Source organism: Cynara cardunculus (assembly GCF_001531365.2).
Source record: "Cynara cardunculus var. scolymus isolate 2C chromosome LG 2, CcrdV1, whole genome shotgun sequence".
NCBI classification, from domain to species: domain Eukaryota; kingdom Viridiplantae; phylum Streptophyta; class Magnoliopsida; order Asterales; family Asteraceae; genus Cynara; species Cynara cardunculus.
Window position 1 is genome coordinate 58209784 of NC_037529.1, and position 13044 is coordinate 58222827.

At 35.6% G+C, this 13044-nt stretch overlaps 2 protein-coding genes across 2 annotated transcripts; one reads left to right on the forward strand and one right to left on the reverse strand.

The window, feature by feature from the left end:
• Positions 1-696: 696 nt before the first annotated feature.
• On the forward strand, positions 697-1540 carry LOC112506203 (protein DMP3-like). Its single transcript, XM_025110222.1, has one exon. It carries the CDS (start codon positions 697-699, stop codon positions 1312-1314), a length of 618 nt encoding a protein of 205 aa, XP_024965990.1. The 3' UTR covers positions 1315-1540.
• Positions 1537-8373, reverse strand: LOC112508113 (zinc finger CCCH domain-containing protein 49-like). The gene is made up of 5 exons (XM_025112895.1): positions 8026-8373; positions 7601-7710; positions 5704-5973; positions 3670-3893; positions 1537-2669 (listed from the first exon to the last, which is right to left on the reverse strand). Exons 2-5 carry the CDS (start codon positions 7703-7705, stop codon positions 1784-1786), a joined length of 1485 nt encoding a protein of 494 aa, XP_024968663.1. The 5' UTR covers positions 7706-7710; positions 8026-8373; the 3' UTR covers positions 1537-1783.
• Positions 8374-13044: the final 4671 nt, after the last annotated feature.

The window sequence follows — 13044 nt, forward strand, 5'->3', positions numbered from 1 at the left end:
AAGATACACAATGTGATACTCATTGTAATACATAATGTGATACCCTTTGTGATATACTGTAATACCGATTTCACCGGAGGCCGGAGATTGGAGGTCGGAGAGATGAGTTTTTAAAAAATACCTAATATGCCCTCTAATTATAATTTTAACTCAAACTACCATAATTATTAATTTCCTAATTTATCTGTTGATTTATGGTTGAGATTGGACCTCACAATTACCACAAACCAATCAGTTCTCATTTCATTTCCTCTATATATATATATATATATATATATATATATATATATATATATATATTATTTCATTAAACAGAAGCTAAAATAAATTCATTAGATTTGGATTCATTTTGCTCTAATTCTGAGGTTCTGGTGAGAAGGTAACAAAATTGAAGATCAACATGTGTGAGATGCATCAGATCAGTTCTCGTATCACATGATCGTTCATAATCAAAGAAACCAAACCTCCATGACAGTTCGCACGTTTCATTTTCTTCAAAGTCTCAAATTAGAAGCTACCAACAAAAGCAAAATGTGTGTTTCCAAAACATCATTTAATTATTAAACATATAAAGTATTTAATGGTGACATAAATCCTCTTTAAGTTATTAATTGTCGCATACAAATCCCACACGCCACTATAAAACCAACTCTATAACTTCTCTTTTTCATACCATCATCGTATTCCTATCAAATCATGTCTTTAAGAGCCAAGCAACCCGCCACCAATGACGATGACGCCACCACCCCGGAACCACCACCACCATCCGCCTCCCAACGAGCAATCTCTCAGACACTAACGACCACCGCTAATCTAGCCAAACTCCTCCCAACCGGCACCCTCTTGGCCTTCCAACTCCTTACCCCCATCTTCACCAACAACGGCTCCTGCGACTCTGCCACCCGCCCCTTAACCGCCATCCTCCTCCTCCTCTTAGCCACCTCCGCCTTCCTTTCCTGTTTCACCGATAGTTTCAAGTCAGCCGATGGCCAGCTCTACTACGGATTCGCAACTTTAAAAGGGATGTGGCTCTTTGATTACTACGATCCGAAGAATGTCGTTGATTTAAGAAAGTACCGGCTGAGGCTTATCGATTGGGTGCACGCAGTCCTCACGGTACTGGTTCTCGCAGCAGTGGCATTGAGGGATCGGAATGTGGTCAGTTGCTTCTATCCTACGCCCGACCATGAAGCTCAGGAGGTTTTGGACATCATTCCTATCGGCATCGGTCTCATTTGCAGCATGTTATTCGTTGTTTTTCCCACCCGACGGCACGGGATCGGCCACCCGGCTACCCATGATAACACCGATTGATCGATCTTTGAAATCTATGCACAAAAAGACAAGGTTTTTGCTACCATTTCCTGTCACTTGTAACTAGCCATCGTATATGTATGTGTGTATGTGTATATATATATATGTGCATGTTTATGAACATTATTTACAAGATCTCTTTGTTTTTTTGTTTTGCACAACAAAATTAAACAAACCCACAAAATTCTAAGGTAAGATTTTAGGGTAAAAAGTGCACAAACGTTTACCTTTGAACCGATGAGTGAAGAGCACGTTTCCGTCAATCTTGCTAAAAAAGGAAAGAATGAAAGATGCCAGACAAATCCAATACGTTACAGCAAAGTTAACGTAAAACACAAGTTACAAAATCTGGGCATTCTTTTTTCTATCGTCACGTTTTAATTGTTTTACCAACAAAAATCAAAAGCTAGGGAGAAAGGGGTTATTCGTGACAGATCCACCTTTTTTTGGCAACAGAAGGTTCTTGCCATCATTGTTGTGATGGCCCTGCTACAGCGGCGGCAGCAGCTGGTGGTGGTTTCTGCTGATAAGCTTGCTCACCGGTTGGTCCTCGTGGTGGCATTGTGGAAGGGTAAGATGGTGGAGGGTATTGTTGATATGGTGGTGTTTGAGACTGCGGCATATACCCGTACGGTGGTGGTGGATAATACTGCTGATAATACTGGCCACCACCTTGAGGTGGTGGTGGTGGTGGTGGTGGGTAGGCGGCATAATGTGGACCACCCTGCTGCCGCTGCTCCGAACCACCAGCTCTATTCTCAACTGACCCACTAGACCCACCTTCTCGGTTAGGGATCACCGCACCCATCCTCTGAGGATCCATGGATGGATAAAACGCCTTCTCACGCTGCGGTGGTGGTGGCGGAATGTTAAAATAGTGCATATGAGGCGGTGGTGGTAGTGGTTGTTCTTGACTAGTTGAAGTTCCCGGTGGCTGAACCATTTGGTTTTGCTGCTGTGATATAACCGCCCTTGGCAATAAACCGCTGTGGGCAACTGCTTGTTGCCTGGCTTCATCTGAAACCATTTCGCCCTCGGGTTTCAGCACTTGTGGTCGGCCCCACATCAGTTTTAACCGAAGGCCTTTGATAACAAGCTTGTTGGAGAGTTCTTCAGCGGCTTTCTCTGCCCCTTCTCGGGTGGTGTAGGTAACGAAGGCACAAGCTCGTTGGAGCACCATCTTGACGGACTCAATTTCACCGTGGGCGTAAAAGTTGTCTCGGAGGTCCTGCTCGGAAATTCTTGCATCGAGCCCTCCAACGTACAGGGTTCTGATGCTTTCGTCATCAGGGGGTTCTAAAGAAGGCATGTCACCGGCCTTGTTTAGAAGTTTTAATGCAACTGGATCGTTAACTCTGCAATCATAATGACGGAAATATCACATACACATTCTTCCTCATTACTTGAAATCTCAATAATGTATTAGTATAAAACAATCAAATTTCAAATAGAGGAAACGACTTGTCGACTAAAAACATTCATTCCGAATTCAGGTAGAACTTGATGAATTTTGAACAATCTAAAATTTGCAAAATTTTCATCAATTTGAAGTCGCCTAGCTAAGGTCCTACAATTCTAAAGTGTTGTTTGTTTTTCTAAAAGGTACTGAACTGTCAAGTCTTATTGAGAGGTGGTTCTGAATGAAAGTTGATAAATGTCTGAATATGTAATTGTCTATTTTAACCCTCAAAGTATTATGATGTGAATTTATATGAAAGAATTCCATTTTACTCATAAATTGTAAAATAATTATCAAGAAATCTTTATCTTAAAACAATAAATAAAATGTGAAAACAATAATTATCAAGAATCACAAAGATAATATTCATCTGAAAATAAGAGGTCACAAATTCAACACAGAAGGTGCAAACTAACATCAGCAAGAGGACAGTTAATCTCTTCTCACAGAAAAAACAGTCTTATAACTCCAACCTCTTATTCAGTAAGAAAATAAGCCATGAATAAGAGGTATTTTCCAAAAAACAAACAGCACCTAACAAAGATCTCCTGATCAAGAATCATCACAATGCAATATTCCAACACCTTATAGTTAAATTAGAGTAACGCTCAATGTAATCGGATCTAACTTAAAGAACTTTTCTTGTTTTCCATTCCTTTTCTTTAAAGTTCAAAATGTCGTAACACCAATCTCTTGTAAAATGTTTAAAGCTGTAAAACTAGCAACAAAGAACAAAAGCATGTTGTACATCTCCAAGCATGTACACACAACTTCCACATTTACCACTGTTAAACCGTTTCAACGGGTTCTCTTTAAAATTAATATTTAGTTAAGCATGTTGTTTAATGTTATAAATGCATAAAGCAGGTTATGGTGTTGTATGAATGGTTACATACCCGTAGTAACGATCTTTGATATTCTGCTGGGATAGCTCGCCAGTGACGGGCATCTCATGCCTATAAGGGCATTCAGCACCTCTTGTACATTCACCTCTGATATAGAAACTGCAAACATGTGCTCGATTTCTCTTGTAATATGGTGTTGTTCTTTGAAGCTTCAAAATAGTATCATTTGGGCGAGCCTTACCATATGACGACTCGTAATCCAGACCAGCCCTTGCCTGCAGGCGAAAAGGATAAATGAGCACTTGATATTTTTTGTACCAATTTTCTATAGGTTATAACTTACAGAAGAAGTAATAAAATAATAAAAAGTCCTGGTCAAGAACCATATTTTTTAGAAACATGGGTCAGGACTAAACTAATTACTAGTAGCTAATTTTATGCCCAACCTGTCATACAGGCAACACCCTCCGCCTCAAATTATATGATCCTTTTGGCATTTGTTCCAAATTAAATGAACCTTTCGGTTTTTTCAACTTTTAAGCTGCACTTGCATCCTTTCGGCAGTTCTTCTGAAGTTCGAGTTAATACAATCTACTCCACACTTCCTTTTCTTAATGAATTTCTTTCCATAATAAACTAGTCTTCTTAATATGTGTTCTTCATCCCATTCAATACACTCAGTTCCTTGATGAAATCCATTAACACTTGATTATGAAAGATGCTTGGTGACAATTTCAACTCCTGTCAATACTGTATAATAGTGACTTGTGATTAAGTTTAACACATAAATGAAAAAAGATTTTAGCTTTTATGATTTAAGCAAAATCTCGTTTTTCATTTTGGTACACAAGGTATTTTATAAAAGTTTGAAGGACGATTATCCTATCAAAGCCACTGTAGTAACACCAAACTAGAGATGCACAAAAAGTTTCAAGACTGGATTCTAAACTGTGATCCAGTCTAACCAGATTTTGACCTATGCTGTTACAGAGGTCAAAATATGAAATTGTGATCAAAACCGTGATTTGAAATAGCGGTTATTCTGATGGCGAAGCGGTGGTATAACGGTCCAAAAATAGTGGTTCATATAATAATTAGAATTATATTATATGTGCATACATAACTCAACATATTTTATGTATTCAATAAAAAATTTATAAGAATAATATGTCCAAGTCCAAATAACAATAGTTCAACAATGCGAATACTTTTCAAATCAAGAGTTCAAAGTGATGGTGTCCAAATCCAAAAAAATGAGAATAATGGTGTTCAAGTTAAAAAAAAGTAATAGTGTCCTAGTCCAAAAAAATAAAAATAATGAAGCCTTGATATTTGTTGGACTAAAATAAAACTGGATGTAAATCCTAAATAAAAGCCCACAAAATTACCTTTTTAACACCAAAACAGCCTATCTACAAATAGCAGCTATGCGGCTGCTTTTTTGCATTCAAAATGCGGTCATTTAGTGGTCAATAGCGCCGCTAATCACAAAACCGCTATTTCAGACCACTATTTGACCACCACTATTTGTCCCATGACTGCTAATCACGACAGCACCGCTATAGCGGTGTAATTAACAGCATACATTTTGACCTAGCATGATTCAGATTTGACTGAACCTAATCCAAATACAATTGATGTATTATTTTATTTCAATCATTCTACTCCAAGGTAATTTTGTTTCAAGGTTGGGCCTTCTAATGCAAGTTAAAGTTTCGAAATAAACTTACTTCTTAACGTACTTAAAAAAATGACAGCTTAACTTGTAAGTTATGCCTAATAATACTTGGATGATGTTTTCACAACACTCATTGTTTAATTAATACTTAAAAAGATGCCTAAAACTGGTCAAGGGACGAATCATGACTGACCTGGGCTTGCTAAGGTAAGATACACATACCAGTCACGGTTTCTGAGATAAGAACATGTCTAAGTGAGTCTGATTTGTTCAAGAACGGTCAAGGCCCCACACCAAACAAAATTGGGGCTAGGATTCACTCCTAGTCAGGTCCAACTAACCAGATCACATATCATACTTCAATTAATTTACAAAAAGAGATAATAATAAATTGCAAATTTGCATACCCTGCGATCATGCTCCTCTGCAAAGTATTCCCTGTTCACATCACTCTTTGGAATGGCATCATTCGAGTTGATACTGAGTGCAGTATCACGAACTTGTACTGGTAAACCATATTCAAGATCTAGAAGACACACTTGACAAACATTTTTCAACTTGCTGCATGTTTGACAAATTTCAGTTTTCTTGTATCTTGCATCACGACCGGGTCTCCACCGAAAGACTGTGAATGGCCTGGTGCAGATCTTGCACTCCTTATCATAATTTGCTTTTGTCTGCATAAGGTTGAATGTTAGTATCTTGTAATGAAACTGGATGAATCTTATCAAGCACACATTGAACAAGTTTTCCCAAGAATCAAAAGCAATAATGGAAGAGAGAATAATAAAAAGAAAACGGAAACTAAGGTTGAGGATGCAATAATGGAAAATAAAGAATGATGAAAGGAAGCTAATGTTCGTAAGAAGAAACTGGATTTTGTACCAGTACTGAAAATGGTGAAGACAACAATGTGGTATATTGTTATACAACAATTTTCAATTTGATTTCACACTTCAGTGTTCTACTTAGGTTGTGCTCTATGCCTCTACCATTAACTTTAAACACTTTGAAGTTAATTAAGTGGTAGAGCATAAATAAGGACAGCAGAACCAGAAAGTATACTTCAAAGCATGACAAGAGGGACAGCCACAAACAGGGTAGGGGAGCACTTTTAGAAAGAGCCATTCGTATCAAGCCAACGAAAACACCAGCATCATCTTTGTCTAAATGAGCATTAGAAGAAAAAGAAAAATACCACAGGTGGCAGACCACCAGACCACGTTCCCAAGGTTGACAATGGTTCCATGTACCAAACCTTAATCAACCACCTCTGATGTTAAACTACTTGGAATGAGTAGTCCATGAAAACAAAATCGACAAAAAGAGAGAGTTGAAAGGTAGTACAGAGCAAAATGAAAGACTTGGCTACAAAGTATCTGGATGAGAAGGCCATCAGAGAACAAAAACATTGTGTTGGCAGCATTACACTTCTCATGATAGAAGCTTCTAAAAGAAAAATGAACGCTCCTTCAATCTAGGGATATATGCAAGTGAAGAAACTGTTGAAATGACCTAACTCGACCCTTCTTTTATTATAATCCAGCTGGCAATGAAGAAAATGTAACATAATAAGACTTCAGACCAATTTTTATAAGTATGTACACGTACACACACACCAATACTGATATTATCTCTTGGCAGGAAAGTGGAAGCGGAATGACGGCATGGTGATAGTTCTTATCTGATGTGGGTATTATTACATGTCAGCATGATTAAATCCCACTAAAATGGAATAGACTACCACCAGTTTGACCCGTCGTCCTTTGACCTGACAAATTTGATTGTTCCAAACTTGCTCATCTTCATTCTTCAAATTTGTGCATACTTAAAATGCGCCCTAACAATAAAGAATTGGAGTTGGATATATTTACACCCCTTTTCCCATTTGACACAGCATATAATGTCATATTGACTCTTATCAGTATCAAATATAAGGATTCTACATCTTTAGTTAGCAGAAGTCAGTAGCCATCACATTCCCATTCATGCAGTTTCTAAATCTTATGCAGAAGAGCTGAATTATGTATATCTTTTAATATAAAGTGACCCACTGATCAGTATAAGAAAAGTTCAGAGTTCGTCTTCATTCTAAAATATTATTGGTACCTATTAGAAGCAATAAGCATACAACGATAACAAAGTAGACATCCAAGTTAAGGATATGTCATCCATGAACTGCTAAGCACAATGCCAATAAAAATTCCAGCTTCGCACTACATTAATCAAATTTATAAATTATAATAGCAAGTGAATGGAAACATAAACCTTGCATTACAATAAAAGAAAGTGTAGGAAGATTACCATTCGAATGTAAGGATTGTCACCAAGGCATGACTCGCATATGATTGGAAAATCGGAGCGTTCCCAACCATCAGCTTCAACATCTCTTAATATCCTATGTGCCATGGATTCTGCAAAATGCAAATCAAATTTCTTGGACTTTATGAAAACGTCGGCTTAATGTATGCGGGAATAATTCACAAGAACACAAACAAAAATTCCCCAAAGTGACGCCGGCCAAATCGAAATATATTTATAGAGCGAAACCGCAATGAGCTAAAAACTAACCCTAATCTAATTTAACACCTTACAAATCTTGTAGAAGATCAAATGCCACAAGAAAATCGATTTTTAGCAGGAAATGGTCCTAAATTTTTACATTAAAACCGCAAAATAATTGAAGACCAACAAAGAGTATGTGAAGAAACGAAAAATAGTTCGTTTACCTGGTTGTCCCCGGGAGCAGTATTGATGAGAGCCAGCAGATGCAAGAAACGACGACACGCTTATATATAGCACGAAGGTAGGGTTCTTGGACGGTCGGAGAAGGAAGAATCAGAAGGGAATTCCGATGGATTTGTGACGAAAAAGGGCGGCCGGGTGCGGTTCGGATTGAAACGGAAATCCGGGTCTACCAACGCGCAAAAATGGAGCCCCACGCCGCCTGTTTGAACATTCATCTATATGGTTCCGGATATCCATATCATGTACAGGCCCCTGGCTGGTGAGGGCCAAAAATCGGTCCCTGGCCGGTACCAACCGATCCCAAGATTTCTCATAACCGGTTATAATCGGTCTCAACCAAATAGATGAAAATCGGTCAGGCTAGTTTATAATCTGTTATGGGCCACTGGTCCCACCCTTAAAAAATTAATTTTTTTAATGATATATATTTTAAATACATTATTAAATTTGTTGTACGGATCACTCAAATACACTTTTAAAATATGTTTTATTACGAAGATTGTGAACATATTTTACGTGTTTTGCGAATTGAGGACTTGGTATGTAAACCTTTCAACCTTGTTATATATTTATAGTGTTTAGAGGCCAAAAAATACAAAAAAAAGGGTCAAAATTGGCTAATTAACGGTTATATTTAAAAAAAAAAAGTCAATTTTTTAATATTTCGGGTTGGGTCATAACCGGTCCCGGTCCCACAAATCCGACAAAAACCATAACCGAATGTAACCGACGGTCCCATAACCGATCCTTACTGGTCCTGGGCCGGGCCGATCCTTAGCCGGTTCCGGGCCGGGCCGGTTTGGTCATCACTACCCCTGGCTATAGGCCAATGGGGCGACGGCCATGGATAGAAAAAGCCCAAAGGGAATCATCGGCCCATGCCTTTTTATGTTAAACTCAAAAAGGTCACGAGTGCCGGTCATAACCGGTCTCGATCGAAAATATTAAGCCCGGTTAAGCATTCCTATAACCGGTTATGGTTAGTCGGTCCGATCTTGACCAAAAAAAGTATTTTTTTTATTTTTCTTAATGATAGATTTTTTTTAATATATTATAAAATTTGTAATTGGGTTACACTTTAAAAATACGAATTGAAGTCACAAAGTATAGCGAGAAACCGAAAATTATGAACATTTTATTTTTGCGTTTTGTAAGTTGGTATATAAATCCTTCAACCATGATACTTATATATAGGGTTTAGAAGGGAACAACGACCAAAAAACGGTCATAAACAGTCATATAATGGTTATCTTTTTCAAAAAAACCGGCTACTTTCTTAAAAACCGAGTCGGGCCCATAACCGGTCCTGGCAGGGTCGGTCCCTCGAAACCCTCCAAAACCATAACCGGTCCCGGTCAGCAGTCCTATAACTGGTCCTTTGCCAGGTCGGGCCGGTTTGGCCATCACTGTATTTGAGTAGGCTGGATTTTTTTAGTACTGCCTTTTAAGTTGATGTCCTTCTCGGGCTATAGATCAAATGGGTAAGTTACAACATTTGCAAACAAATTCAAGTTCATCTCCTTCTGTTGTAGTACAATTTTTTTGGTGGATTTTTTTTATTACCAAGTCCTATTTTAGCTGTGGAGTTAGAATTCATTGATGTTAGTATGTTACTCTTTTCAATTTATCTCCTGATCTAGTCTCTATTGGTAATCTGTAATTCAGATGTGATCAGGGATGAACCAACAAATAATGTCCCGGATCTGATATTCATGAGACTCAGATTGCAACTTCATAGAAGAGATAACCATCCTCTTCGGATCCTCAAGAATGCAACATACCATTATTTTGCCACCAACTACAACAATCAGTTCCATAAGTTCGATGATCTCTGCCCTATTGTGACCATTAAAGAGGTATGCTCTTAGAGTTTGCTATATACCTTTGAGCAACATTTTTTCTGCTAGAATTTATTGATGCTAGTATTTCATTAGTACCATACTTTTTTTACTGCCCCCTTTTCATATGATAGGATGACTTGTGTTAACAAACATCTCCATCAATATCAAAAGGTTGACATGAATAATACAAGCATGCACTCATCAATATATCAGATGAAGACACGCGTTAAAGTTGGATAGCAACATTTAATGCCATGGTGACGATAAAAGACAACCCTTGTCAAGTGTTGCAACTCACCCGTTTGATAAGAACTAGAAGGATACTCACACAATGCAACGAGATACATCTTGATTTTTATATTTCATTTTATTCTTTATCTCAGTCAATGTTATAGTATGGTCTTATGTGATTTTGAAAAAGCGATAATGTTTTTATTTTTGAATAAAATATAAATTTGAAGATATCATAAAAATCTGACAAAAATATATCGATAATAGTATCAAATTAACTATTTAAAATTTCTATTTTTTTAATTTAATTTTTTATTATAATTTAATTTAGGTTCAATAACAAAGTAATCTATATATAATTTTATTATAAAGATAATAATTAATTATTTTGTTAGAACTCGATAATCATCGTAATTATATTTTAGATTTTTTATATTTTAAAATGAGATGTTTATCCTCCATTTAATTATGTTTATTTACAGTTAGCTATATGAATTCAAACGTGGAGCTTTAACAAGTTGTACTTGTGCATAATTTACTTGTAATCTTGAATTTTAAGTAATATGCATCAATATACAGTACTTCATGCATAAAAAATGATTTTTAAAAGTTTTTGTCAAATGCTTTTAATATAGTATAGTATAGTATAGATTATTGAGTGATAGTTTCTTAGGCAAAATCGACATCAACATCTGAAAACTATCTTAGTTCTTCACATCTAAAAACTATCTCAGTTTCGTAGTCAACACAACATGTGCTACAACCAATAACTCAATCGTCCATCTATCGATCATTAAGTCAGTTTTGTGAACAACCTTATTAGGGCATTAGAAGACTATAAATAAACCGTACTTTAAGGTGAGAATCAAGAATCCATGAACCATAAAAAAACGTCGTTATTAATTTTGATGTCGTTTTTCTTATGTTCTATCAATTGATCATGGTAAAAGATTGTTAGGAAGAGAAATATGGGAGATGAACGTTCAAATATGGGGATTTTAGCATGGCACTGGGCTGAACAATACAAGATCATCCAACATGAACAGTAAGATTGTATTTAATTTGATTGATTTCAACGTCTTACTTCAAACCGTTTTCGGCTTTTAAAAGTTTGTTTCGATGGGGCAGCTCGTAGCTACTTCAAGCCTTAAAGGGATTGCGGGTTTGACAAATACACCTTCAAAAACAACATTCAAGATAAAAGTTTTGATTTAAATAATTGGAAGTGGTTCCATCATTCGAACAAAACTGATTTAAATAATTGGAAGTGGTTCCATCATTCGAACAAAACTGATTTTAATTGAACTAGAAGGGTACTCGCACAATGCAACGAGATATATCTCGACTTTGAATGTTTCGTTTTATTCCGTCTCTGTAGATGTTTTAATACGATTTTTATGTGGTTTTGAGAAATGGATAATATTTTTATTTTTAAATAAAATACAAATTTGAAAATATCATAAAATTTCAAAAATAAATATATCAATATTAGTATTAAATTAACTATTTAAAAGTTCTTGTTTTTCGTGTAATTTATTTATTTTATTATAATTTAAATTTAGATTTAATAATGAAGTAATTTATTTTTGATTTAATAATATATAATTTTTTTATAAGGATAATAATTAAATATTATGTTAAAACTCAATGATTATCCTAATTATATTTTAGATATTTTATATTTAAAATGAAATGTTTATCTTTTCTATTTGACTATGATTATTTACAGTTAGTTACACGAATTCAAACATAAAGCTTTAATTAGTTGTACTTACGCACTGTTCGTTTGTAATCTTGAATTTTAAGTAATATGCATTAATAAACACTACTTCATGCATAAAAAAATGGTTTTCAAAAGTTTTTGTCAAATGCTTTGTAATATAATATAAATATATATATATATATATATATATATATATATATATATACATATCTTTTCCTCCAATGCAATATAAATGGTAAGTAACATAATTCAACTAAATTTGAAGTTATTTTTGATGAAAAATCCGTTAGTTTTTAAGTTTTGACTTATATTCATTAGTTTTTTTTTATCTGCTTCTGTTAAGCCTGTCTCTACAGTGAGATAACATTAATGTTTGATACATCTTTAAGCAATCATATTTTGAATAATCGAATCTGAATCGCTTAAAAATATGGTAGAAAGTTCATCTTTTGCAAAAAAATCTTAAAAGCATCCTAAATGTGATTTGTTGTATTTGCCAATTTGGAATCTTTAACATGTCAAGACCACGTGACAACACGACTTTAAAACACCATGCATGCTATCACCTTTTGTTTTAGAATATATTGTTTTATATTAATTAAGCAATCATAAGCTTTGTTTTACAACCTTTGAAATATAATTTTAATGAGTCATTTCACAAGCCATAAAAAACATTTCATAAGCCGAATGTAACAACCCATATAGTCCATGTACAGATAATTCACATCATCATACTCATAATACTAAAACTAGTATTGTTACAAAACATGGACTAAGAAAAACTTTCTTTAATACATATATGAGTAAACAAAATGTCATCAACACTAAACTTTTCCCTTTCCTTTATCCTGTGAGGTATGATGATCTGCAAAACCGGTTAGTCCAACAACTGAGCGTTAGACCAAAAAGGTCTAGTGAATGTATAAGTCTCAAACAAACAACATACATTCTAAACAATAAGTTTAGAATCAAACCTGTTTCGATACATAAACATATTTATGTCTCTCGCGGTTATACCGCCATTACATCTCTCTCGCGGTTACACCACCATTACAAACACACTGCTTCGGTCCATCGGGCCTCTGGTTTCAAACAATACTTAGAAAATATTTCGACAACCAGGACCACAGCCCCTCTGGTCTCTCTTCCAGAGCTGCTAGTCTTCACGACCAGAGCCTCTGGTTCTAAACCACACTTAGAAAATA

What these genes read in the sequence shown, in the direction of transcription:
- LOC112506203 (XM_025110222.1), top strand. Translation starts at nt 697, where the DNA reads ATGTCTTTAAGAGCCAAGCAACCCGCCACCAATGACGATGACGCCACC.
- LOC112508113 (XM_025112895.1), bottom strand. Translation starts at nt 7,705, where the DNA reads ATGGCACATAGGATATTAAGAGATGTTGAAGCTGATGGTTGGGAACGC. An exon ending in CAGAGGAGCATGATCGCAGG is followed by an intron (nt 3,894 to 5,703) that starts GTATGCAAATTT and finishes TTTCGCCTGCAG; the next exon opens with GCAAGGGCTGGTCTGGATTA. An exon ending in ATCAAAGATCGTTACTACGG is followed by an intron (nt 2,670 to 3,669) that starts GTATGTAACCAT and finishes TTATGATTGCAG; the next exon opens with AGTTAACGATCCAGTTGCAT.